This window comes from Gymnodraco acuticeps, unplaced genomic scaffold, assembly GCF_902827175.1.
Source record: "Gymnodraco acuticeps unplaced genomic scaffold, fGymAcu1.1, whole genome shotgun sequence".
Classification (NCBI taxonomy): domain Eukaryota; kingdom Metazoa; phylum Chordata; class Actinopteri; order Perciformes; family Bathydraconidae; genus Gymnodraco; species Gymnodraco acuticeps.
Window position 1 is genome coordinate 1,095,912 of NW_022990165.1, and position 25,441 is coordinate 1,121,352.

Here is a 25,441-nt window from a genome sequence, read left to right on the forward strand (position 1 = left end):
CTCGGGGGAAGGTATAAAGTATTTTCAAGTCAGAATGCTCAAGTCCAAGTCAAGAATCATTGTTGTTAAGGATCAAGTCATGTTGAAAGCCTTTTATGTTTTTTTTAAAGTCCAAATTATTACACACACCTCTGTACAAGGTTATGTGGGGTAAGATATATTTGATATGTATCATGAAATGAGGTAGGAAAAAATTATTAATCTCTGAATCTTCTGGTATTTTTTGCGAAGATGTGGATCAAGAGCACTTTTAGGATAATAAACTGTTTCTGAATGACACGTAAATGTAAAAGGATGAGGGTACCTTTCTCCTCTTTCTGGCCTGCGGGTGATTCTGTCCGTCCTGAGCTTTCCCCAGCAGGTCAGGAAACACCATGGGTTTGAGTGAACGTGAGCGAGGGGTTCTGGGGTAGCGAAAAGGGTCCATCATCCGGAAGTCCCTTCCGTAGCGTACGGTGCAAAGAGAGCGTGAGCGTAGGCGCCCTGCAGAGTGCAGGCTGTTAACACCGATCATGTCCCGAGATGGTGGTCCAGGTCAAAAAAATGCATTCAAACTCTGCTCGAATAATTCAGTTTTGTATTAAAGTCCTGCAGAAAACAAGTTGATCCAAGGAGATAAAAAGTGTGAAATAAGGTTTTTCTGGTCCAGTAGATGTGCCAACAGACAACTGGAAGTGAATTCAGTTGTTACTGGAAGCAGCCGGTGATAAGCAGAGAGCGCAGGGGGAGGCAACACATCATCAGGCTGCTGTCAGCGGTGATCAGCAGGAATCAAGCCTCAACAGTCTCGCCCCGGAGAGTCTTGATCAACGCCCACCAGGCAACAACAGGGTGCCCAGATGACGGTGAATTATTGATAAGGCAGCCATGAATTATATGAGACAAACGACTCTTGTGCTGCAGCTCAACTCCGCAGGTAACAATAAATCCAGCCCCCTTTCTTCCACTGCAAGCGCGTGGGTTGGCCTATTAGGTTTAATGGGAATTAAACTGTAGTTCTCTCCAGACAAACACACTCTCCCTAAACGGCCTCAGAAGGGACATGAGCCTCTGCCAAGTTACCTAAAGGTGACACCTGTCCAGCTGGCAAAATCCAATGACAACACGCTAAAGCAATAAATCGTTAAACCTGCACTAACAGGTACACACCGCATGCACACACACAGGGACCAAAGCTGACACTTTCACAGATGGTATGAAACACTGGCAGAGGTGTGAACGGACAACCAGCATGAAACAGATGGGTTCAAAATGTGGAAATCAAGAGGTATAATAACACACACAATACGCTCTCTAGGCTCATGTAACACGCAGTTAGCCTTAAAAAATTCAAAGGAAGATACAGAGGGGGTGGGAGGGAAGGACAGCCGCCTTCGGACTTCAGAGAAGAGAATCCAAAGAGCAGGCTTGATTTCGTCACAAGCCCAGAAATATAAATTAAACACTTTCAAAAAAGAAGCGGATGAAGGAGAATAAGAAATTCAGCGCTGAACGTTCCTGTTGCTCCCACAGTAAAATGGATACCATCAGTTTTACAGTGATGATTGTCAGATTATCTCAGTTTTTCTTCTGTCCATGACTTCTGCTGTCAGTTTCCTCTGCGATTCCACTTCAGACTCTCTTTGGTTTTAGTCCCTTCCCATCGTACGGTCATACGGTGTGGGGGTCTGAGGGGAAACAATGCAGCTCTCCTGCTGCGATGTCTCTCATGCCTTCCTCGTCTTTGTGTGCCGATGCCTGCTTTATCTATCTGTTGCAATCTTCCACGTCCAATCCAGAGCTCGTGTGCTTCCCTTCTCCCTCCTGCTGCTGCTTCTGCGGAGGAGGAGGAGGAGGAGGTGGAGAGGAAAGGAGAGCTGGCTGCCTGAGTCGCAGAGTGAAAATGAAGCTGATAGGGACGGCGCTCTGGCTCTCTCTGCCTCCCTCTGCCTTCTCTTCGTCAATGCGATTCTCACTCTGTCCCTCCCTCCCTTACTCATTCCCTCAGTCATGGCCAGCAAATCACAGTTTTTCTCTCACAGACAGACAGACAGACACACACACACACACACACACACACACACACACAAACACACACACACGGCTACGCATACATGCATGCTTATTTAAAAATATACTCGCAATGACAAATTAGTATTCAGTGGTGGTCTTGTGGGAGGGACTGTTAAGGTGAGAGGAGCGAGGAAAAATGCAATAAAGAATTGCCAGCAAAGGGACAGTATATAACCAGGTGTGTGTATTCAGCACTACGGTGGACAAAAGGAATAGTTCAGTATCTTTAGGGAGAATTATATTTCTTTCTGAGATTGAGATGAGAACATTAAAGTCATGTCCAACATCGATTACATTACTCATGAATCCAGCAAAAAAATATGTTGTGTGCTGTGAGATGGTGCCAGATCTTTCAATTATTCTCAATTATTAAAACTATTTGGAAAACAAACAAATACTAAAATATTAATAGAGGCAGAGGAAGGAAAGAAAGAAAGAGTTGGCGACAGAGAAAATTAAACAGAAAGCTTTGTTTACAAGATAAATTAACAAGGTTTTGCCCCCCAAGAGAAACTGGCTGTGACCGGAGATTCAATTACTGTGTCAATCATCGACCGCCAGCATTGTTCAGACTGATTTCTAAGTCTAGAATCAAAACCAACCAGTGTAGTCTAACAAAGTTAACCTCCCCATACACATCCCACCTGTCCACATTTAAAACACTCATTAAAACTCACCTCTTCAAAACGGCTTTTAATGTGTAATTAATGTAGTGTATTTTATAATGGAGATGTTTTTATATAATCTATATATGAATTTTAATATGTATCTGTAAAGTGTAAAAGTATAAACACTCTATAAAAAAAGGTATTATTATTAAATGATACATTATATTATAATATATTATATTATAGTGTATAATATAACTTCATTAAGTAAAAAAGAACTGGGTAAATAAATAAAATATTTTCTGCTTTGCAGGCCACTTATTGTTTGAACACATTTTTTCTGTTTTGCGAGATAAATGTTTTAGACGTTTAGAATTGCGAAATAATGCAAAAAGGTTCATTTGCAAAATGTACAAAAATATCTCCTTCCAACCTTACTTCACCCTTGGGATAAAGTAAATCATTGAAATAGTAACATTTCCCCAAAACAGCTCTGTTTTGAGTTCTGAGACAATGGTTTTTATCACAAACTTTCACAATCAACATATGTGAAAATAAATGTTTTTCACTGGACAGGAAGGAGATGAAAATCTGTAATCTGACCAGTAAATTATCGGACAAATAAACACATTCAAAGTGCAATATTGGCCTCTGAGATGTAGTACAGTAGAAGCATAAGAATGTATGAAATTGATATCTTAGGTAAAGTTAAAGTAATGTGAAATGTATATCTGTTGTTGTTTTTCAATATTAATGCACCAAAACCTTTGTGCGTTGAACTGCATCTGTGCATTTGTTTGTTTTTAATTGGCAGCCTCCTCCTAGTCGACTTGCCACTGTCCTGTATTCCATGCTCTTTGCAAAATGTGAAGTGCTTCACTAAAAGTTGAATGGGTGCTGTGACTGAAGGAAACAGTTCATCCCTCCTGACTGGTGTCTGTCTTTTGACATTCACCATCAGGGTGGACATGTTGGCGAGCTGTGACTTTATCACTAGGGAAAGGAAAAGGAACATCTGCGAGCCCGGGGGGAAATGGAGCTAACCTTTGACTGCGAGACCGAAAAACAACCTGCCGCAAGATGACAGCTTGTTACAGGAGCAGGGAGAAGCTGGAGTGTCTGTCTGTTTCTAGTACTTTCTCTCTTTTACTCTGTTGGCAGAAGCAGCTTGAATCCCAAAAAAACCTAAATGTGTCTCAGAGCTTAACACCAAATTACTCAAAGCTGCAGCCGACTTTACAACTAAGAACACCTACGTGCCAAATACAAATCAAACGACAACAATAGGCAAGGCAGTCGTTTTTTTTTACCTTATGCCCTCTATCAGTTTTGCCGTCCGCTGTCAGGTTCTCCCTCCCACTCAATACTTCACATCCTGTCTGAATCTCTCCCTCTGTCCCTTATGCAGGGTCCAGACAGCTCAGAGTACAGCCTCACGTCTCTGCTGACCTCAGCAGCTGTCTCTTCACACTCTCTTTCGTTGCCACTGTGTCGCTATCTGCCCTTACTCCTCACTAGCACAAAAAATGTGTGACATTTGTATCTCTGTCAATGGCTGCTTTGCTGCCGCCATAATGTGTTTTGTATGTGTTTCAGATTGTAAATGAGGAGTGGACGTAGTCACCATGACATCAGCCGTTTGTGAACTGCCATTTTAAATCAGCCCCCAGGAAGTGCTGGTGCAGATTGTTGTAGTGGCCAAACGGTGATACGACAACTTATGTGTCAGTTTGTGACATCATTTGGGCCCAAAATATTTACATTGGGAAAGCGACGTAATGCAGCGGATATTTTTTTTTAAATAAAATGGACTACCCACTACAAACACTTAACACACCACTTACAGTAACACCTAATTTAAATCATTAAGATCTAAAAGTGGTAAAATGCGCTGAAAGTGGAATTCAGAATCATTTTTTTCCATCTCCATTTATATGACTGAGTCGAGAGCGGGAGATCTGAGGCGGGGCTTAAGGACATCTCAAGTGCACACACTCTATGGGTCCAAATACGGGTACTTTTGCTCTCAAGTCAGGCCATATTGGCTTCATTCGCCACTGAGCAACTTTCATTGGAATGAACGGGGTCCAGGCATGAAATACAAATATACTGTGTAAGGGTTAAAGCTGTAAGACAAAAAACAAGGCACTATGGCCCAAAGTTATACAATTAGGTGAGAAGTCTTTTTTTCATAGACTTCTAGAAAGTCAGCCTACTTTTTACAACTAGTATAGTCCTTCACTTGTCCTTACTTTACAGAATGGAAGGTTGTAACTTGGTTTTAATAGAGCACTGGTTTTATGGATAGGAAATCAAGGCAAACATGGCATAAAGCATGCTGCTTTTAGCCCCTTACAACAAAAATAATTCCAGCTTTTCTCTGTTTGATATCATATTTAAGTGATGGTTGTCATAGAAAGTAACTAGATGTTGTTCCACTTTCTTTATACGTGTCTGCAGAGTTGGAGGGAGCCTAAGATGTAGCATTTTAATTGCTCACAATTGTTTCACTTCAAAAGTTGTGAATATAAAAATAAAAAACTGCTTTTTCCACTGCTCATTCTTCAGTTAAGCACCTTTAGATATTGTAAGAGAAAAGGTTGCTGAAGCCTAGCACTGAAGTTTTTTTTATCAAATGTTACTCAAAACAGGATAAAATGGTGTATGTTGGGGACTACATTCAGCAGCGGATTAATCCACATTTGGTGCTCTGGTGAGTGTTTGTGACAGCAGGACGCTGTGTGTGGGATTGAGTCAAAACAAACTACAGTGTGTGTGTGTGTGTGTGTGTGTGTGTGTGTGTGTGTGTGTGTGTGTGTGTGTGTGTGTGTGTGTGTGTGTGTGTGTGTGTGTGTGTGTGTGTGTGTGTGTGTGTTCATGGTTATGACGGAACATGTCACCCAAAGCAACAGTGTGGCTCATTGCTGTGTTTTTGCATGTTGTTTTTTTTATAACAATTGAGCTCTAAGGCTTTGATATACAGACAATACTTGTTGGTGAATATATTCATCGTTGGTGTTGGTTTCTACACCTAAGAAAAAGGTTGATCTGGAGCACCAACAGTTTTAAAAGAAGTGGACAATTCAGGTTTTCTTCATGGAGTCTAAAGTGACTGGTTCTACTCTCCATGAATAAAGAAAACATTCCTCTGCTGAACATGCAGGTCTGTATGCTGTATGAGGAAGGAAGAGAGGAGGAAGAGCAGTTGTGCAGCTTTGAAATGTTTTTGTTAAAAATTGATTTTACTGCTGAGTGTTCAAGCAGCTCCCCTAGGAGAGGACAAGCTGTCCCTTGGGCCAGTGGTGGAGGAAGAATTTTTACACAAGTATAAGAGACATGTAAAAAGACTCTACAAGTAAAACACATGCATTCAAAGTGTTAACAAAGTTAGACAGTATACAAGTATAATCAGCAAAATGTACTTAAAGTATTACAAGACGAAAATGTGCCATGTGATTGCTAAAAAAATCATGTTTTACAGTTTTAAGAGTGATATGTGTTCTCTCTATACACACTGAATATGTAAATCTGTACTGATATGAGTCAAAACAACAATTGTATTTCGGTATCTCTCTCTCCTCCAACATGACATTCTTGTCTTGCCCAGGCTTTCCAACACTGGCACTAAAGCATGCAGATTCAGACACATTGCTAGCCAGGCGGACAGCAGAGACACATTCAAGAAAGATTCCTTCTCCCTCACTTACAAAACAAATAAGACATCCGTCTTTTCCCCCCGCCATCGATGCTGCGACGCGATCGATAACATCAGTGCACCTAATTGCTGTTTGAAGAGGGCGGTACGGGTGTCTTTGATTGAGCTGTACAACATTTTCATTTCAGCAGAATTTGTTCTCCTGCTCTAATGCGGACTGGTAACCTACTTCAGTGCATCATTAGCTCCCACTTCAAGCTTTAAGCCCTGAGCAGTGCTGAAGAGAGAGAGGGAGAGTGAGAAGGAGTGCAAACCTATGCGTCTCTGATCCTCACAATAAAGAAGGAAAGTTTTCTCTAAAGCGCTAGCTTGGGCCGGAAGCCAGGGGTTCAGATTCTGCTGGGAGCTGCAGTAAAGCTGCGTTTCCCATGCAGGCTGGTAGAGGAACATGAAGGGGTTATGACGGCTTAAAGGCTTATTGTGGCTCTGGGACCTTCTGTTTTAATCATTTGTTTTTTTTGGTAATTGCACAAATAGTGAGCTCGTCATCATTTATGGACACATTAGGTCTAAACAAGTAAGCAAGCAAATAAACAAATTACAGTACAGTCTTCTGGTTTATGAAATGTTACTTACAAGATAAACTTTGGCTTATTTCTTTAAGGGCTTTATTTCAGATATGAAGGCGTATTAGAATTTTTAAGACAAATTGTTAAACAAATATTGGGAAAAATACTTATTTATTTTCTGGCGCCGAGTTCTACAGAAGATCGTTACCACTTTCATAACTGTTGGTTAAATATAAATATTGGTTTGCTTAATTAAGAACAAAGCCTGGAAACGTCTTGCTCTGTCCAAATGTAACACGTTCTACCTACCAACACCTCTAAAGTGTTATTATCAACACGTTATATCTTGTTTACTCTACTTTTCTACTGTTTGGTGTTCGGATTATTTTGGCTCTTTGGCGTTTTGGATGGTTGCCTGGCAACTACTTAAAGCCAAGTAATAGTAAGGCACATAACACCCTATAAAATACAGAATTGCTTTTTTAGCTCCATTTAGTTTGAATCGGGTAAACAAAGCGGATACATAATGGTTACTACTAGTCAGGTTAAGATATTTTGTTACCTTCAGGCTGGTTGTTTTGAGTTGTTCTTAGGCGTCAAGCATACTCATGCAGTAGCCGTAGGCGTTAAAAACCGACGCACTAGACACACTTTAGCTGAGGTTACTAAATGGCGGATCCAAATCTAGATATTAAAGTTCCCATGTCATGCTTTTCCGGTTATTACCCGTCCCCTTGTGTGTTATGAAGGTTTTTCTGCATGTAAACGGTCTGCAGTCACAAACCCTCAAAGTGCACCATGTAGCGAGAAAAACTCTAACACAGAAAATATCTGCCTGTGCTGCCCCAGAACGCCTCGGTGGACATTTCTCTTTTTCTATTTGTTTCTTCCGGGTCTAAGTGACGTAACGACGACCAAATGGACCAATTGGTCCAAATGGACCAATCCGTGGAGCTCCTCACACACACACACACACACTCACTCAGCCTTATCTTTTCTCAGGCTGTGAGTGTGTGGCGAACTGTGTGGCGAACAGCTTGGCTGTGAGTGTGTGTTCAGGCTGAGTTCGGCGATGTCTCGCTGTCTCGCAGACCCCACGCAGCAACCAGGAAACAACACCAGTAATACAGCTCACACTGTCCGCTCCTCACAGCAGCGAGCCCCGCAACGTCCCGCCAACGCGGCACCCAGACCCCACGCAGCATTCTCATCTGTTTGTCATTACTGGTGTCATTTCCTGGTTGCTAACAAACGCCATTGTAACACGTAATCACTGATGTTCTGCTGTAACGTGGTGGACTCATCAGAACAGAGTGGGCGAGCTAACCAATCAGAGCACACTGGGCTCACAGGGAGGGGGAGGGGGGCAGGAGCTCCAACAAGCCGTGTAGGACAGAGAGTGAATACACATACTACACAGAGATGCTGTATGAGAAACCAATGTGAGTTTGGAACATTGAACAATGTAAATCTATTCTAGTATACCTCAACAATGGAATTCTGATCAGTAGAAATGGCCATGACATGGGACCTTTAAAACAGACCATTGGGGAATTATTTTAGATTTGTATTTTATTTTCTCTTCTAAATATGTTTGAATAACCTGAATGATTCCCTGACCAGACTGACCTTTTTTTTCTGCTTAATGTTCACAGATTGGTTCCCATAATGTTATTAGAAGATACAATTGGGTTGCTATAAATCACAATTGACTGAGTTCCAATAATTTACTTGCACATTAGAGGTTTGTGATGGAGAATGAATGTTTACTGAGTTGTTGACTGGCCTCTGTGCTTGGATTATGAGCAGTCTATCACATCTCCACTGACTGATAGTCTGGTGTGGGTAACTGTGGGAGGAAATATCCTCTGGAGTGCATTAAAATACTTTATTGCCTCATTATGAATCCTGGAACAAGAACACGATGATTGAGATAAACAAGCGCAGTCGTTGAACAGACATGTGGCCTGTACTGTATGCAGCTAAAGTCATCCATCCTGGTTCTGGTGGGAGTGACATTCAATTCTCAGTGGAATCATATTGTCATTTTTCATATTTTAAGAACAACCATTGCAATTTAAATGAATATAAAACTCAATCATTGCAAATCTCAATCAATTGAAGCTGGAAACTAAAATATGATTAAATGCCGCTCTTCTTAGGGCCTCAATAAAGATCTGGTGATAATTTTTTTAAGTCTGATCCAACGTGTTTTTCCTCATTTTTTCTGACTTAAAAATCTTCTATCATGTTATTTTTAGGCATATATTATAGGTCTCAGATATATACAAATATATAAAAAACATGTCTATTAAGTGTTTTGCTCAAAATACAGATCACCTATTTTAGCCATCCCTCATACCCCTCTATTTCAGCCCTGTTAGAAAAGGGCAGATTCTGGGTCCTTAGCTTTAAAAAACAAAGAAAATAAGGGGGGGGGGGAGCTTGTGCTGCTCATAATTACCGACATACTCAGCTAAATGCTGCCATGATGAAACGCATCATGTTCAAAACCACATCAAGGATTATTTCTGAAACAGTATGGAGCTCAAATGCTTTTCTCTTGCGGGTTTACCACAAGGTGATTTCCTTTTTGTATCCTGCTTTTTTACACAAGTTAAAAAAGTTGTTAGCGAAGTTGTTAGCAATGCTTGCTAATGTAAACAAAGACCATATTATGTCCAAAACACATTGTGCATCGTTTCTGATAGCAACGTTTCTGTCATATCGGCAGCAAATCTGGATCAGCTCCGTTGTACCCCCGTTTTTAGAGATTTGGGTAAGGAGGAAAAGAGAGAGGGTTGTGTATTCTGACACTTGGTGAGTTCCCCGACACACCGGGGACACATATTCATGTATAAAAGGCGTGCAAAAGTGCATTTTGCATGATAAGTCCCCTTTAAACTTAAGCAATGACACAGCAGTTATTTTAGACAAACAATATCTGTTTTGGCAGGTGTAACTTCCTCAACTTTTTCCACCTGATTTAAAGATGACGAAAAAAGTAGCTTGGAAAGATTATCTGCATACATTTCTTTTCTGTTTGCTTTTATTCACAAAAGAGGGAAAACAACATGTGATTTTTCGAATTTGCCTCTAGGGCTTTTGTACCTTTGTAAGAGATAGGTCAACATGAAAGGAGTCAGTCTTAGCTTTGCACAGATAATTATCACCCGATGCTTCACCTCCCCTAAGCTTTATGGTGCATTTTAGCCTCTTTCAGCTCTTTGTTTTGGTTTAGAAAACTACCAGTTTTACAGTTTTTGTTTCCGCAGAAAGCAGCCGTTTACATACCAAAATACTCTGTACACTCCCTGACCAGCAATTAAAATATTGGGGTTAAAAGTTTAGTCTTTCATCTGGGTTCTGGAATGTGTATAAGAGAAGGTTTTGAAGCCAAAGCTTCACTCGTTCAGTTCAGGAGATTGCTACAATCTACTGCTCCATTGTGGTGCCAATGGGAAAAATATCACAAGGTTTCATCAAAATAAGCTGAGAGAGAGAAGCAAAGTGAATCATTGCGAAAGAGGAAGAAAAGACAACAATTGAGAGAGTTATTGAAGCATACAAATCTAGAAAATGCAAAGCGAATGGAACTAATTGATGATGAGGTAGGTAGGGTACCTGAGGGACAGAGGTGGCAGGAGGTGTCATGGGGATGCAAAGCCTCTCTTATTATTTTCCAGTCCAGCAGGCAGCTGATTTCTGTTTTAATTACAGGACTCAGCAGTGTTTCCTGTCCCTCAGAGTGAAGCTTAAACATAAGGCACACTCTTAAATAATCGCATTGTACCGTGCATTATGATGGATGCGTTCCACGTGGATGCAGAGCTTTGACTTTATCCAACTTTGAGTAAATGCAGATATTGTCTCCAAAATATGTATGTTTAACCGTACTGCCTGAACGCATCATTAAATGTCTACAATTCTGCTCTGTGTGATTACTGCATAAGAAGACATGAAAAAGTAAGTTAAATGAGTTTGAAATATGTACAAATAATTGTCATTATTTTTGCATTTTTATGCATTGTGTTGGTCATTAACCAAATTATTGAAGAAAAGATAACTGAGTTTCTAGCGGTGCATTTTGTTGTCTAGACACATATGTAAAGACAGAGATGACAATTAAGATATAGATGGAAAAGTAGAAAGAATAAATTAATAACTAATTACTTTATGGCATGTATACAAGTATGGCAAAGTGAGAGGAAGATATTGAATGCTGTACTAGGGCAGTATTAACCACTTCAAATTAAAAGATAGGGGACGGAAAAAGGCACTGAAGGATGGCAGAGAAATAAAGGAAACATGTGATGCAAGCACAATGTTTGATATAAAATTGTTGTGAATAAGATAACAGAGTAAACAAGTGGTGAGTCTGGGGCAATGTGTGAGAAATACAGTACATGTGTGTTGTGCAGAATAAACAGCAGTGAGAAAATGGCCCAGAGTGAGGGATTTCTCAGGCTGAATCCTAATGTATTTAAAGCACATACAAACACAGATACCAGACACGAAAGGGGAAATGGGAAAGCAGGAGAATGAGGATAGGAAATGGGGAATACACGGATGGAGGAGGGGATGGCAATTATTTTGTTGCAGGAAATGATGAAGAGATAACAGAGAAAACAGGGAGGGACAAAAAGAAGAAAGAAAATAGTACTAAGAGAAATACATTTGTATGTAATAGTGTTGCTTGGTGGGATTGAAATGCAATTGTTTTGCGCAAGCCTTTGTTGAAAAATGGTAATAAATTACCCCTGTATTATTAACCTGTATGCCTAACAAAAATACTTAAAAAGTTGCAACATCAAAATGTTTCGATAAAGTTGAGTTGTTATATAAAGCTGTCAAACTAACTGGGAAGTGTAACTGTTAAACTGCAGCTCAGTTTCCTTCAAAGAAGGAATTCTGTATTAAAACAAAATGTCATTCGGAAGCTACTCACTTGAATGGACCAACTCAGTTCTCACATCTCTTAAAATGTAGTTGCGTTATTAAAAATGAAAACAGCAACAAATAACTCTTTAAATTTACATTTAGGCAGTCAGTTCTACTTTAGTACAAAGAATCCTTTAAAGGTGGGGTAGATAAGTTTGAGAAACCGGCTTGAGAAACACTTTTTGTTATATTCCATGGAATGCTCTTAACATCCCGATAGCAATGAATATCTGAAGTGCTTTGACAAAAAATCCATAAAAAAATGTCATCTGTGGAAGCCGTAGTACTGTAAAAAGTACAACCAATCATTTTAGCCGGCCCGGCTAAAATAACTGGATGGCCTACCTGCCTGTTAGCCTTCCATCTGTGCACAAACTTATGTCGTGCCCTCATTGGTCATGTGCGCGTTCGTGTGTGTTGGAGGAGGGGCTCTGTAAGGAAGTGGCAGATTTTTTCCGGTTGTGTATTTTCAAATTCTAGCGCACTCGAGCTGGTTTCTCCAAAATGACCTACCCCACCTTTAATATTGTAATATCATGCTCATTTTCAGGTTTATATTTGGGGAGAGGAGAGAAACTCCCTCTGGAGGGAACACATGGATGTTAGCCTTTGCAGACCATTTACATGCACTAAAACCTATATTACACACTACAGGAAAGGGATACACCCAAAAGCATAAAAGGGACCCTTTCAGTTTTTTTTTCAGTTTCAGTTTCAATTTAGTAAATCCCTCAACCACCTATTAAGAACTTTGAAGACAAATAACACAAAGTCGAAAGTAAAGCAGAGGAGGGCGAACAGAAGACAATCAGGAACGGAGAGTTAGATCTGGGTGGAGGGGAAAATGGGCAGATAAAAGCTGGCAGTGAGACAGTCTGGAGATGGAGTTATACTGCACTGAGGCTTAACAGAGCCAAGATAAGGAGAAAGTAAGATTGGGCAAGCTAGAACATTTAAAATGTGAGAAGGAGAGAAAAGAGTGTAGCTGGAGGGTGAGACGGACTCTCATTGAGAATGAAAGAGAATAAAAGAGCTTGTGGAAAGTGGAAGGCATGATTAAAAGCCTGTTCCGGGATCCATACAAGCATTAATAAAACATCTAATGCACGTCTGTGAAACTGTTTCTTTCTCTCTCTATTTTTCACTTAGCATGGAAACTATGTGCTCCTAATAACAGCTTTTCATTTCACAATTCATTGCGGCAGACGGACGTGACCTCGCTCTCTGCCCCTCATGCATTATAAATACACCATTACAACTTGTTGACTTGCACTCTGGGGTCCTGTGGCATGTTGACGGACCACTCAGCAGACAAAACGAATCAACGACATCATCATTAGGCGCACAGCCGGACAGGCAGCCTGCACTGATTGGGTTATTTCACCACATCACGTGGCCCCAGCCCTCCGTCTGACCCCCGTCCGATGGCTCACTATATCTATTGCAACCAAAGTCAACTGGGTTAAACTGAAAGCATAATCTAATGCTGCAGATGCCCCGAGGGGCGGCTCCACATCACATAACAATTCGTCTTCCAGCTGGAGTATACCAGGAAGTGTTGGGTGCAGGCAGGCTTCCGATTGGAGGCCTCTGGAGATGTGGTGAAAGCCAGCTGGCAGTGAGCGCAGGCCAGACAGCCAGATCGGAGGGACAATACAATGCTGGCACACACAGTCTGCTCTCGTCTCGTGTCTGTGCATGACAGCATGCGCGTGTGTGCTATTTTAGACTTACTTTAAGCAGATCCTTGTGAAAATCTTGGCCGTCGTTCAGTCTCTCCAGGTTGCTGATGAACTGCGTGCACGACATCCTCTTACCGATGTTCTGAAAACAATGGAATATTGGCTTTAATTACATACAATATTTACACACAGTGGTGGAAAAGGTATTCAGAACTCAGATTTAGTAGAAATATCAAGACGACAATGTGATACTACTCAGTAACAAGTACAAATCCTGAATTTGATATCTTAGTCAAAGTACAACAATATTAGCATCTAAATACTAAAGTACTCTTGATGCAGGATTTATCCTTTTAAAATCAAATGGTGTAATCACTGGATTAGAATTATTGATGCATGCAAGTGTTCATCACTACAATGTGCATCTGTTAAATCTGGAGCCCACTTTTTATTATTTGATATACACTGCAGGCCAGGGTAGTAAGCAGTATAAGCTATAATAATATATCATAATGGAATAAAAGTGAATTGAAAAATACTGTGATTTTATAACAGACACACATTTAAATGGGTTACAACAATGACTGAAATCATGTATATAGTATTTTTTAGATTACAAAACAACATCTTATCTTAACTACTTATTCTTTGATCAGATAATTACTGATTAAAAAAAACGAGGTAATTTTTGAAATATTTTCTAGATTAATTGAGGATGAAAGTGATGATGATCAGAGTCACCACCGAGATCACATTTATGGTATATCAGTTCAAATTAGTTTAAACTTTCCTAAAGAAGCTGATTTTCTTGAGCCACTTTAATTAATCATTCATCCGCAGAGCTGTACTATCACTGAGAAGAGTGGCCCAGATTTGCACAGCGAGGCTCTGACTATAATAGTAGCACATTAATGATGGTGAGAGGAGCTCAGCAGGCAGACCTGCAGATCAGCTGCTGATCAGGCTTATATTCCCCAAACTCCAGAGTTAATCAAAAGGGCATCTGAGAAGAATTCTGCTCTTAAAAATCACCTTTTATACGTTTTTTCTTTACCTGAATGCAACACGTGTACATATGTAAGCCAGACATGGATGGATTATTGGACAAGCCTACCTGACAGAGGCCAAGGGGGACAACGTTTTAGAGGCCCCACTGGCCTTGACCCGAAAATGTCACTTGAAGACACATGTACCAACGAAGAAGAGACACAAAATGACCACAGAGGAACATAAAACAACTACAAACACATGCAAATCAACTGCAAAAAACACAAAATCACCACAAAAATAGACAAAATAACTTCATAAATTGACCACAAAGAGACACAAATTCACCACAAAAGGACTGCAGAGAGATGAGAAGCAACTGAAAAAAGACAAAGTGACAACAAAGAGACACAAAATGGCTTCAAAGAGACACAGATTGACCCAGAAATTATATAAAAATGACTTCAAATATACACAAAATTAATACAGAGAAACACAAAATGACCCCAAAGACACTCACACTGACTTTAAAGATCCACAAAATAACAATAAACAACACAAAGAGACACAAAATTACCTTAATAACGAACAGAATGACAGAGACACAAAATACAAAAAGAGGCTAAAAAACTATAAAGTCTGTGTGTTTTGCTCCTTTATAGGAAAGGTGGTTGGGTTGTTTTGTGTCTTTGCACGGGGGGCAACAGTCTTAAATCCAGCACTGCTTCCATCACATACTAGTCATTACTCACCTGACCATGTAGATCAGTGTTCAGCAGCATGACGGCGCAGGTGAGAGTGTGAACTGCATCTAGAGGATAAATACAGAATGGTTAATTAATTGTGATTACACCGTTTATAAATAATCAGATAAGGACAGTCTGCCCCGTCCCTCACCTCTAGGTCGCTTTAAAGCAGAACTAGAGCTTGTCCTGCCTGCAAGGGCAAGCCCACCCGCTGAGAAGTGTACAAATATTTTAGGTTCACTATGAAACTGTGAAGGCAAGGCAAGTTTATTTATATAGCACCTTTCAACACAAGGCAATTCAAAGTGCTTTACAAAGATGAAAGGCATTACGAAAATGGCATTTAAAAACAGTCATTAAAAAGCAAAGGTAATAAAATATACATTAAAAGAAAAAAATACATGGATAAAAGTTACAGTGCAGTTTAGGATATGAATAGTTCAATTAAAAGCAGCGGCAAAAAGAAAAGTCTTCAGCCTGGATTTAAAAGTAGTCAGAGTTGCAGCGGACCTGCAGGTTTCTGGGAGTTTGTTCCAGATATTTGGAGCATAATAACTGAACACTGCTTTACCATGTTTAGTTCTGACTCTGGGGACAGAAAGCTGACCAGTCCCTGAAGACCTGAGAGATCTGGATGGTTCATAATTTAGCAGGAGGTCAGAAATGTATTTTGGGCCTAAACCATTTAAAGCTTTATAAACCAGCAGCAGTATTTTGAAATCAATTATTTGACACACAGGAAGCCAGTGTCAAGACTTCAGAACTGGAGTGATGTGATCCACTTTCTTAGTGTTAGTGAGGACTCGAGCAGCGGCGTTCTGAATCAGCTGCAGCTTCCTAATAGATTTTTTAGTGAGACCTGAAAAGACACCATTGCAGTAGTCCAGTCTACTGAAGATAAAGGCATGGACAAGTTTTTCCAAATCCTTCTGTGACATTAGTCTTTTAATCCTAGATATATTCTTTAGGTGATAGTAGGCTGATTTAGTAACTGTTTTCATGTGACTGTTGAAACTCAGGTCAGAGTCCATGACTACACCTAGATTTCTGGCTTTATCTGTTGTTTTGAACATTGCAGACTGAAGCTCAGCGCTCACTTTTATACGTTCTGCCTTGGCTCCAAAAACCATTACCTCAGTTTTATCTTAATTGGAGAAAGTTCTGACACATCCAGTCATTGATTTGTTCAATGCACTTACTCAGTGTTTGAATTGGAGCATAGTCTCCTGGTGAAATGGTTACGTACATTTGTGTGTCATCCACATAGCTATGGTAACTTATTTTGTTGTTCTTCATTATCTGAGCCAGTGGTAGCATGTAGATGTTAAAGAGAAGAGGCCCCAAGATTGAGCCTTGAGGTACCCATGTCATATTTGTCAACTCAGATGTGTATTTACCTATAGAAACAAAGTTGTTTCTGTCCTTTAAGTAGGATTCAAACCAATTCAGAATTGTTTCCGAAAGTCCCACCCAGTTTTCCAGTCGGTCTAGTAATATGCTGTGGTCAACAGTGTCAAACGCAGCACTGAGATCTAATAATACTAACACTGAAGTTCTGCCACTGTCTGTGTTTAAGTGGATGTCATTAAAGACCTTTACAAGAGCAGTCTCAGTGCTGTGGTTTGGACGAAAGCCTGACTGGAACACATCCAAACAGTTATTTAAATGCAAGAAATTACTCAACTGTTGAAAAACAACTTTTTCAATGATTTTACCTAGAAATGGCAGGTTTGATATGGGCCTGTAATTGTTCATTACTGAAGTGTCTATCTTTTTTAAGTGCGGTTTAATGACTGCAGTTTTCAGGGCCTGTGGAAAAACACCTGAGTGAAGAGATTTGTTTACTATGTGAAATAGATCTGAGGCCATGCAAGGCAAAACATCTTTGAAAAATCCTGTTGGAATAATATCAAGGCAGCAGGAGGAGGATTTCAGAAGTTGAATAATGTCCTCTAGGTTTTTATCATTAATCTGATGGAATTGTGTCATGGTGTCTGAATTGATATTAAGTGGACACAGGGACAACACATTTGCTGTACCTGATGCAGAGGCACTGACTGCTTGTCTGATTTTCTGAATTTTGTCAGTGAAGAAGGAGGCCCTATTGCAGGCCCTGGTGGATAGAAATTCAGAGTCTACTGATACTGGGGGGTTTGTTAGTCTGTCAACAGTAGCAAATAAGGCACATGTGTTGTTTTTGGCAATGATGTCAGAGAAGAAAGACTCCAAGTCTCTCTTTATAGATTTTAAAAGGAATTTTTTTCTGTTTTCACGGTCATTTAATTTCATGGCCTTTCTCCATGGAAATATTTTCTCGCCAGTCACTTCCTTTATCTTAGTTGGAGCAATGGCATCTATAACATTTTTAATTTTTGAATTAAAATGATCTACTAGCTCATTTATTGAGATGTTAGCAGGGGCAAGTGTGGAAGAAAAATTCTGAGTAAACATTTCCCTAATATTTTCAGTTAAATATCGCTTTGTGGTTACCTCTTTTTGAACATTTTTGTGAACAGAAATAGAGCTCTCAAAGAAAACACAGGAACGATCAGAGAGTGCAACATCAGTCACCACAACCTTAGAGATATTCACACCCTTTGAGATAATTAAGTCCAGAGTGTGCCCCTTATTGTGCGTGGGCTCCGTCACAATTTGATAAACTCACACAAACGTTGAGCACTTGCTGTTTCTAAGCTGATTCACCACTCTTAATCTATTACCTATCAACACAGATATTGGCAAAGCTACTGGCAGGCAGGGCCCCGGCATGTCCTGGAAAGAGTTGAGAGTGCCATACGCCCTTGAGCCTGGACCCAGCACATATCAGTTAGAGTTTGCTGCGTTTTGTACACACACATCCTTATCAGGCTTCGGAGACTGCAGATGCTTTCCTGAAGGGGGGAGGACGTTTTGGTCCGGATGATTGTGGTAGGCATGGTGATGAAGATGGGGGAGAAGGTGCGCATCTCTTCTTCGGTGATTCTGGTGGGTGACGTTGAGGGACGGGGGTCAACGACATGTTGCTAACCCTTTGTATCACCTTCATATTTTCAGTGAACTCCAGGAAGGAATTGGTGGCAACCCTGTGCATTTCCTTCATGTGGTCATCAAACTCCAGGAGGGGGGGCAAGTGTGAAAGGGTGAGCGGAGAAAAGAGAGCGCTGGGGGATGAAGGAAGAGTATCCTCAAAGGTGTTGGTAGGGGGGGTGAGGGGCGGTGGAGACTCCACCATTTGTCTCATAGGTCTCCCATAATCAAGACATTCCTCAGGCGGGTACAGTGATACTTCAAGGTTTTCTGTGTGATGTGTTGTGTCTTTCTCATATTTTGATTCCTCTTCTCGCTTGTCCTTGGCAGAGGGAACAGATTGATGATGCAGGCAGTTGAATATGTTAGAGATAAACAATTTCACTCCTGACTTGTTCAGGCAAACTCCATCTGCCTTAAAATGATGTCTGCGATCCCAGAAAAAGTTTAAATTGTCGATAGAATGGGCAGAATGGTCAGTACAGGCAGTTGAAAGCCACGTGTTCAGTGCAAACAATCTGCTGAATCTCTCCACTCCTCTTCTGACTGGCGGTAGAGGGCCACTGATGAACACCTCCGCATTTTTGGCTCATTTCCACTACAGGGCCTCGCACAGCTTAGTACGGTATAGTTAGGCCTTGGTAGGCCAGGCTCACTTTATGCTGCGTTTCCATTACAGTTTAGGAACTGGGGTAGTAACTATAGTAACGCAGTTTAGGCGGAGCCGTGACGTCATCTTCAATGCGAAACACAAAAACAACATCTGCCACTAGCTGTTAGCACTCAGAGCTCACAGCTCCTCATATCTGTTCAGAAACTAGACAAAAGTTAAACAAGTACAAACCACAGACTGCCTGTGTCATGGCGAATACAGTCGCTGGTTTATTTATGTCTGTATAGGCCGTTGTTGTGAGTGTGGACGGTCGGAGCATATAAAACGTTAGCTTAGCCGATCTCCATTCAGAAAACACGCATTTTAAAAGGATTTTGGCCTGCCGTCTTGTCTGCAGACTTGTCAAAGCATTAATTCATGGTTTTTACTAACCGGTATCAGTATGTTGTTACTTCGGCATCATTTTGAAACGTGTATTACAATTAAATCATGGTAAAATATGTTCATTTTGCCCCCTTGCCAGCGATTATCTTACTAGTTTAACATATTCAGCACAGTTGTTGGCCCGGAAATAACCTGGATTTGGGAGAGCCAGAACAACTGTGAAACAGTACTACCCGTTAGCCGGAGCTACCCCTAGTGGAAACGCAACAAAAAACTGGCCGGGCACGGCGCTCCGCGCTGTAGTGGAAATGTGCCATTAGAGAGCTGACACAGTTTCCAACAAACATTTAAAGTCTTCTTTCAGCATTTCTGACTGTTGTTTCACATTTGTTCCAATATGCAGTACCACATTTTTCACAGTCGGATGTTCAGCCCCAATATGCAGGATCTTCTCAGCCAAGTCAGAGACCATATTTTTGGGAAAACTGAGTACTTTGGTGTTGTTCTTACTACACAGACTTTTTACATCTCTTTCAGCAGAGTCACCCACAATCAGAGTTTAGGCCCAGTCGTTAGCTTTCCCTCTAGCCTTTTACTTTTGGAGTAGCTATTGGTCCTTGAAGGGCGAATTAGACTGTGGGGGGCTGTCACAATCTAGATAATTAATGGGATACTGATACAGGATTGTAATCATTGCAGTGCCCAAGTTATTGCACAAAAAAAACAGTTTTTAGTTGATTAATGCAATTTTTAAACATTAATAAATAAAAAATCTATTTTCTCATTTAATTTGTTTAAGTCGTACCACGTTGTACAATGGATAAAATCATTATGCCAAAGTTTAGGGGCCATGCTTTACAGTGATTTTAGAACAGCTTAGGGGTTGTGCTGGTGTGTGCTTCATTACATTAGCATATCCACTTAAATAACACACATATATGGAAAATGATAATGCTATTATAAAATTACAATATTATTTTTTATGCATAACCATTTGTATTAAGTCTCAATGGGCTTCCACAGATTTCACTTGTCAGTTGATAAACTGTTATTATAAAATATGTCTTATTGCCGCTTTAACGATGGCTGGTTGGGTGTATTAAGGATCCAGATTTTTTATTTTTTTATTGCTGGTACTTAGAAACACTCCTCTGCAGTACGACTCACCCTCTGAAGGTATGACTTTTGGGTTGCAGTCCAAATAACGCTTAGAAAAGTGAGCCAGCACCCTCTCCCTCTCCTGAGTCTCCCCCATCAGGGCAAACTGCCGGAGGAAAGTCCTGCACACACAAACACAACATCAGTCAGGTTCCTTAGTTTCTATGTGAATACCTCTTCAAAGAGTGATCATCACTTGTATGTAATTAAATGTAATAAGTTGCCAGAGATAGAAGGTACCTTAGTATATTTACTCATGTTTTGTATTTACTTTAAACGTATTTACTACATGTAAGAGAGAAATATAGCGTGTTCAACTTTATTATATTTATCATACAGCTGTCCTTGCTTTTTGTTATTTACAACTTGTAAAACATGATCAGTCTTAGAATAGAAACTACCTACTAAGATAAAACAAAGTCAATAAACTCCACCTCAACCTCCTTCAACATTAACATTTAAAATAACTTTACCGTTTTAAAAACTGATTTAAAACACATGATAGTGGAATTAGCCCATACTTCAATGTGTTAAACTGCCTTAAAATAAAGGGGAGTAGAAAGAATAGAAGCAGCATGATTAGCATAACAAATATCTGAGTAAATAAAATAAAATGACTACAGTATAAACCTCTGTTACACAATACACACTGTCTTCTGGCTGTAGGTACTGTACACACTGTCATTTACTCTGAATGCAACACCAAAGCTGCCCTCTAGAGAGCAGCGTTTTACAGTGGAGAGCATTTACTACATGCAAACAAAAAAGACTTTTAATTAAAATTAGATCTTTTCATAGGAAGATAACACACATCAAGACCACCATCATAGTCTAAAATAATTATTAAATCATTAGAATATCTTATTTTGGAGGGAGTGCAATAACATTTCAATGGCTGGTTATTTGCCAGACAATAATTTAAGATTTAACAACTGTTTTATGAAAAACAGACTGGCACTGACTTAATACATGAAATGTATTGATATGTAATGTAATTATAAGTGTTTTTAAATATCCAGTAATGTGTTCTCACCGCAATGCCTGGTCAATAGCGAGGCCCGCAAAGTCGAAGAAGCTCAGATACTCTTCTGCAACCATTCGGCTGAAGTCATTACTGTAGACAGACAGACAAGAGATAATATTACATACTTAGTAGAAAATATAACAAAATAAAGACAACAAAAACCAAATCCAGTGTCTATAAAAGCACAAAGTGTCAATGAAACGTCCAAATTCTTTCTACCGGTAATCTTTCTGAGCTCAGTGAATGGCCTCAGTTTGTGTTGTCGGTCAGTCAGCCGGAGATGCAGACCGGACAGAAACAATAAGGAGGAGATTCCCAGGGTGCATTTGTCAGTGAGGAAAACCCTTTAATCCAACATGTTTTCTCATCAGCCAGCAAACAGCTGGCAGACTGACGGGCTGATCGAGCGGAGCATCGCTGCAGGAATGCAGATGCAGTGAAACACAAATCTTTATTGGCAGAATGTAGAGTGGCATACAGTCAGTATGTATAGGAATGTGCAACAGTATTCAATCATTAAATAAACATAGAATGCAGCAGAAAGAAGCCTAGAGTTAGCATTTAGAATAAGAAGAGTGCCATTAGCTTCAGCTGATTCAAAATGCTGCAGCACGCGTATTGACCAAAGGGACCATATTACTCCTGTATTGGCTGCTTTGTACTGGCTCCCTATACAACACAGGATATCATTTAAATTCTTCTTCTCCTCACCTACAAAGCCTTTAATGGGCAGGCACCATCCTATCTTAAAGAGCTCATTATACCCTACTGTCCCACTAGGGCATTGCGTGCCAATAATGCAGGGGATTGGTTATTCCTAGAGTCACCCCAGCGCTTTTCCCGTTCTCGCTCCGTGCTAGAGCTTTTCCGGTTCAGCTCTGGTTTCCCTTTTCCGCTCCCGCTTTGTTCACACCACACAGAGCCGGGGTGGTACTGCGTCATTGCCTCATTGTTTGCGTCATTATGTAACCGTTTACGTGCCTGCTTCATAAAAGCAATTTGTTGCCAATCTGTTCAACGCTACGGTCATAACCAGCGGTTGCCATCTCTCGCTGCAATTGTTGCAGAATAGCTTTGGACCGCGTGCTCCCCTCCAGCTTCCTCTGTACCTCTTCGGAAGACCAGATTGCCACTAGGTAGCTGGTCTCTTCAGTGGACCACTGCTGCTTATTAGGTTTGAGGTTTTCCATCGTTGTGTACAAACTGGATAAAACGCGGGCATTTTGTTGTTGTTCAGGAGGTTGATCCCGCCCATGCCCCTGCCCCCGCCTCGACGTAAGAGAGACGTAAGTGGCGCCGCCTCTTAGTTCCGGAATCTTGCTTCTAGGCCGACAATTTTTTGGAGCTGGAAAAGAACCGGATTCCGGAGCTAAGAGGTGGCGCCGCTGCGGGGTGAAGAGGGAAAACCGGTACTTTTCAGGCTGTAGCTCCGAGCCGGCCCTGAAAACGCGTTGGTGTGAAAGGGGCATCAGTAAAGTACAATGGGAGCCAGAGCCTTTTGCTATCAAGATCCTCTTTTGTGGAATCAGCTTCCAGTTTGTGTTGGGGCGGCAGACACCCTATCCGTTTTTAAGAGTGCAAAACACTATTATTACATAATGCAGGATTGGAAAAAAAAAGGGGTCGTACACAACAAAACAAGCACACTTTAGAGATGTTCAGACACTTATGCTTCAGACAAGGAAGCTATAAGACAAGCTTCTCCAATCGATGGGACGCTCAAGCGTTGACATACCCTATCATGAAATACACCTGATTGGTCCGTGGTTATCTGATTGTGGCAGAGCCCTGTTCATAAACTTTCCATCCAAACCATCCACAAAGAAATTCTGAAAACGTTTGATTCAGGAAATAGGCTATGCCACTGCTGAATCCTGTTTCATTCTAGAACTACTTCTTCCAGTCTGATAGCTTGGTTTAAGTTTTGTGAGCCAGCTGTGTCAAGCTGGACAGACTAAATTGTATAAAGTTAGGATTTTCTTTATACTTTATTCAAATACATGGCATGAAATGGCCAATGATGTGTGAATGTTAGCTTCCGCAAGTGCTCTGTATTAACGACTTGTAAATGTTGTTAATGGGGTCGTAAGACTGGATAAAACGCTATTTAAAAGCAGTCGATTAACCATTTACATAAGCATTCATGATACAACCCAATAAGATCATAAAGTAGCTCACTTCTTGCTGAGGTGCCGCGCCACATCGGACTTCCTGAAGCCGTCCAAGTTGAAGAGACGTTTGGCCAGGCGTCTGGCGGCTGCCACGTCAGCACGGTGGCTGCCATTGGTGAGGGTCTCACTGCTGCCCAGACCCAGTCGCTCACTGAGGTCCTGGTCCAGCTCCGAATCTGTCGCCAGACGGGCCTTGTCCCTGCTGAGAAGACAGCAGGTGGGGGTGGGGGTTGAGAGGGTGAACACAGGGCAGAAGTAGTGATTAAACACAAATAAATTGGACAGAACAGGATATGGAAAGAAAGGGAAATTAAGAACATTTTTGGTCGAGGAGTGTTAAGTAGAAAAAATGATATTTGTCTAAATAATTGAAAAGGAAAGACAGAAGGGCATTAAAAGAGGACAAAAGAATGATGGAGATATAATAATAAAACTAATAACTGCGGTATATCAATAATGTAATATTACTAAAATCTGATCTGTGCAGCACCGTGAGTTTCCAGCAGTGTAAGAAAAGAATAGTGGAGACGAAAAGTGCAAAGCCGATCAAGAGAAAGTAGATTATACAAAAATAAACATCTAATAAGTAAAACTGTATTTTAAAATATAAGATGAATGGTGAGCGGATAGAGGAATATAAAAGAGGATTCAAAGACATACAGTATGGAGGGAGAGATCTGAGGTAATATATACAGAGTAGTAAACAAAGCCTATACTGTACATTCATTAAATGTAAGCAAATCATTTGATATTCAAACACTAGCTTTGGCATGATTATACACTTCACAAATCTCTTTTGCTGGCTTGTTATCACTTCCCAATTAAGCCCCTTCAAAGCTTAAACCAGTTCAGAAGGGCAACACTTCTTACATCTGAATTATCCTGTGATAATAATGTAAGCATGTTATGTCACACTGAGCTGAAATAGAACTACTTTTCTGGCTTCTGGATAACAGAAACAAGGCCTCTGAGTTCAGTTACTTAAAAATCGACATGATGCTGACTTTCATTGATGCAGTGTGACAATTCTCGTCATGCCTCTTGGGCTGACAGAAAGAAAGTGACAGTTCAACAGCTGAGAGTTGTATTCCAAAGAGCAAAGAACACTTCCTGAACAAGTGAGTCTCTCATTTGGATGTCTCAGCGTGAGGAACAAGCCAACAAAACCCACAGTCCCAGGGCTTTGCTTCGCACACTTACACATCCTCACACTGTAAATGAGTCAGACGAAATCACACCAGAGCAAACAGTAATTAATAACACAGGCCAACTAGGGAAGAAAGCTCGAAGGGTTCAATGGTCAACTTTGGTTTCACAAAGAACACAGAAGAACAAGAACTACATTTACAGCCAATGTAAGGCTGTACTTAGGCATTGAGCTAAATGCTTAGCATAGCATGTATAATGTTTACAATGCTATCATTGTAGTTTAATGTGTTTGCATGCTGCTAATTAACACAAGCTACAGCTAAGGCTGATGTGACACTTAAAGTGTTGCACTAGTGACTAAATACAAATGTGAAAATTATAATGGAGCAAGATAAAAAGTCAGGTGATCATCAAAATAAATCTAGAATTTATTTCAAAAGAGACATGTGTGTGGTCTGCGGACATGTGTCTTCTTTAATACAGCATGATGTTTGCTTTGTAAATGATAGACCTATTTAGAGTGAAATAAATAATAAAGCAGGGTATGCTTTGGGGCAAGGCTACCTTGTGATGACAGGTCTCAATCCCAGTGTTGTTTGGTTTGGGTGTTGTTCCAAACATTTGGACTACCTATGTTGTAAATGTATTATCTTTTCAATTTACACACGGCATCTA

At 40.5% G+C, this 25,441-nt stretch overlaps 1 protein-coding gene across 3 annotated transcripts in view; it reads right to left on the bottom strand.

Annotated features, from left to right (window-relative positions):
* LOC117547049 (PH and SEC7 domain-containing protein 1-like) overlaps positions 1-25,441 on the bottom strand; it is a 73,176-nt gene that overhangs the window by 36,567 nt on the left and 11,168 nt on the right. For all 3 annotated transcript variants that reach the window (XM_034217507.1, XM_034217509.1, XM_034217508.1), the window contains 5 exons: positions 23,625-23,819; positions 21,456-21,536; positions 20,432-20,544; positions 15,247-15,305; positions 13,560-13,649 (listed from right to left, as the gene is read on the bottom strand). In XM_034217507.1, coding sequence (XP_034073398.1) covers positions 13,560-13,649; positions 15,247-15,305; positions 20,432-20,544; positions 21,456-21,536; positions 23,625-23,819 — 538 coding nt within the window. The remainder of the gene's footprint in view (positions 1-13,559; positions 13,650-15,246; positions 15,306-20,431; positions 20,545-21,455; positions 21,537-23,624; positions 23,820-25,441) is intronic.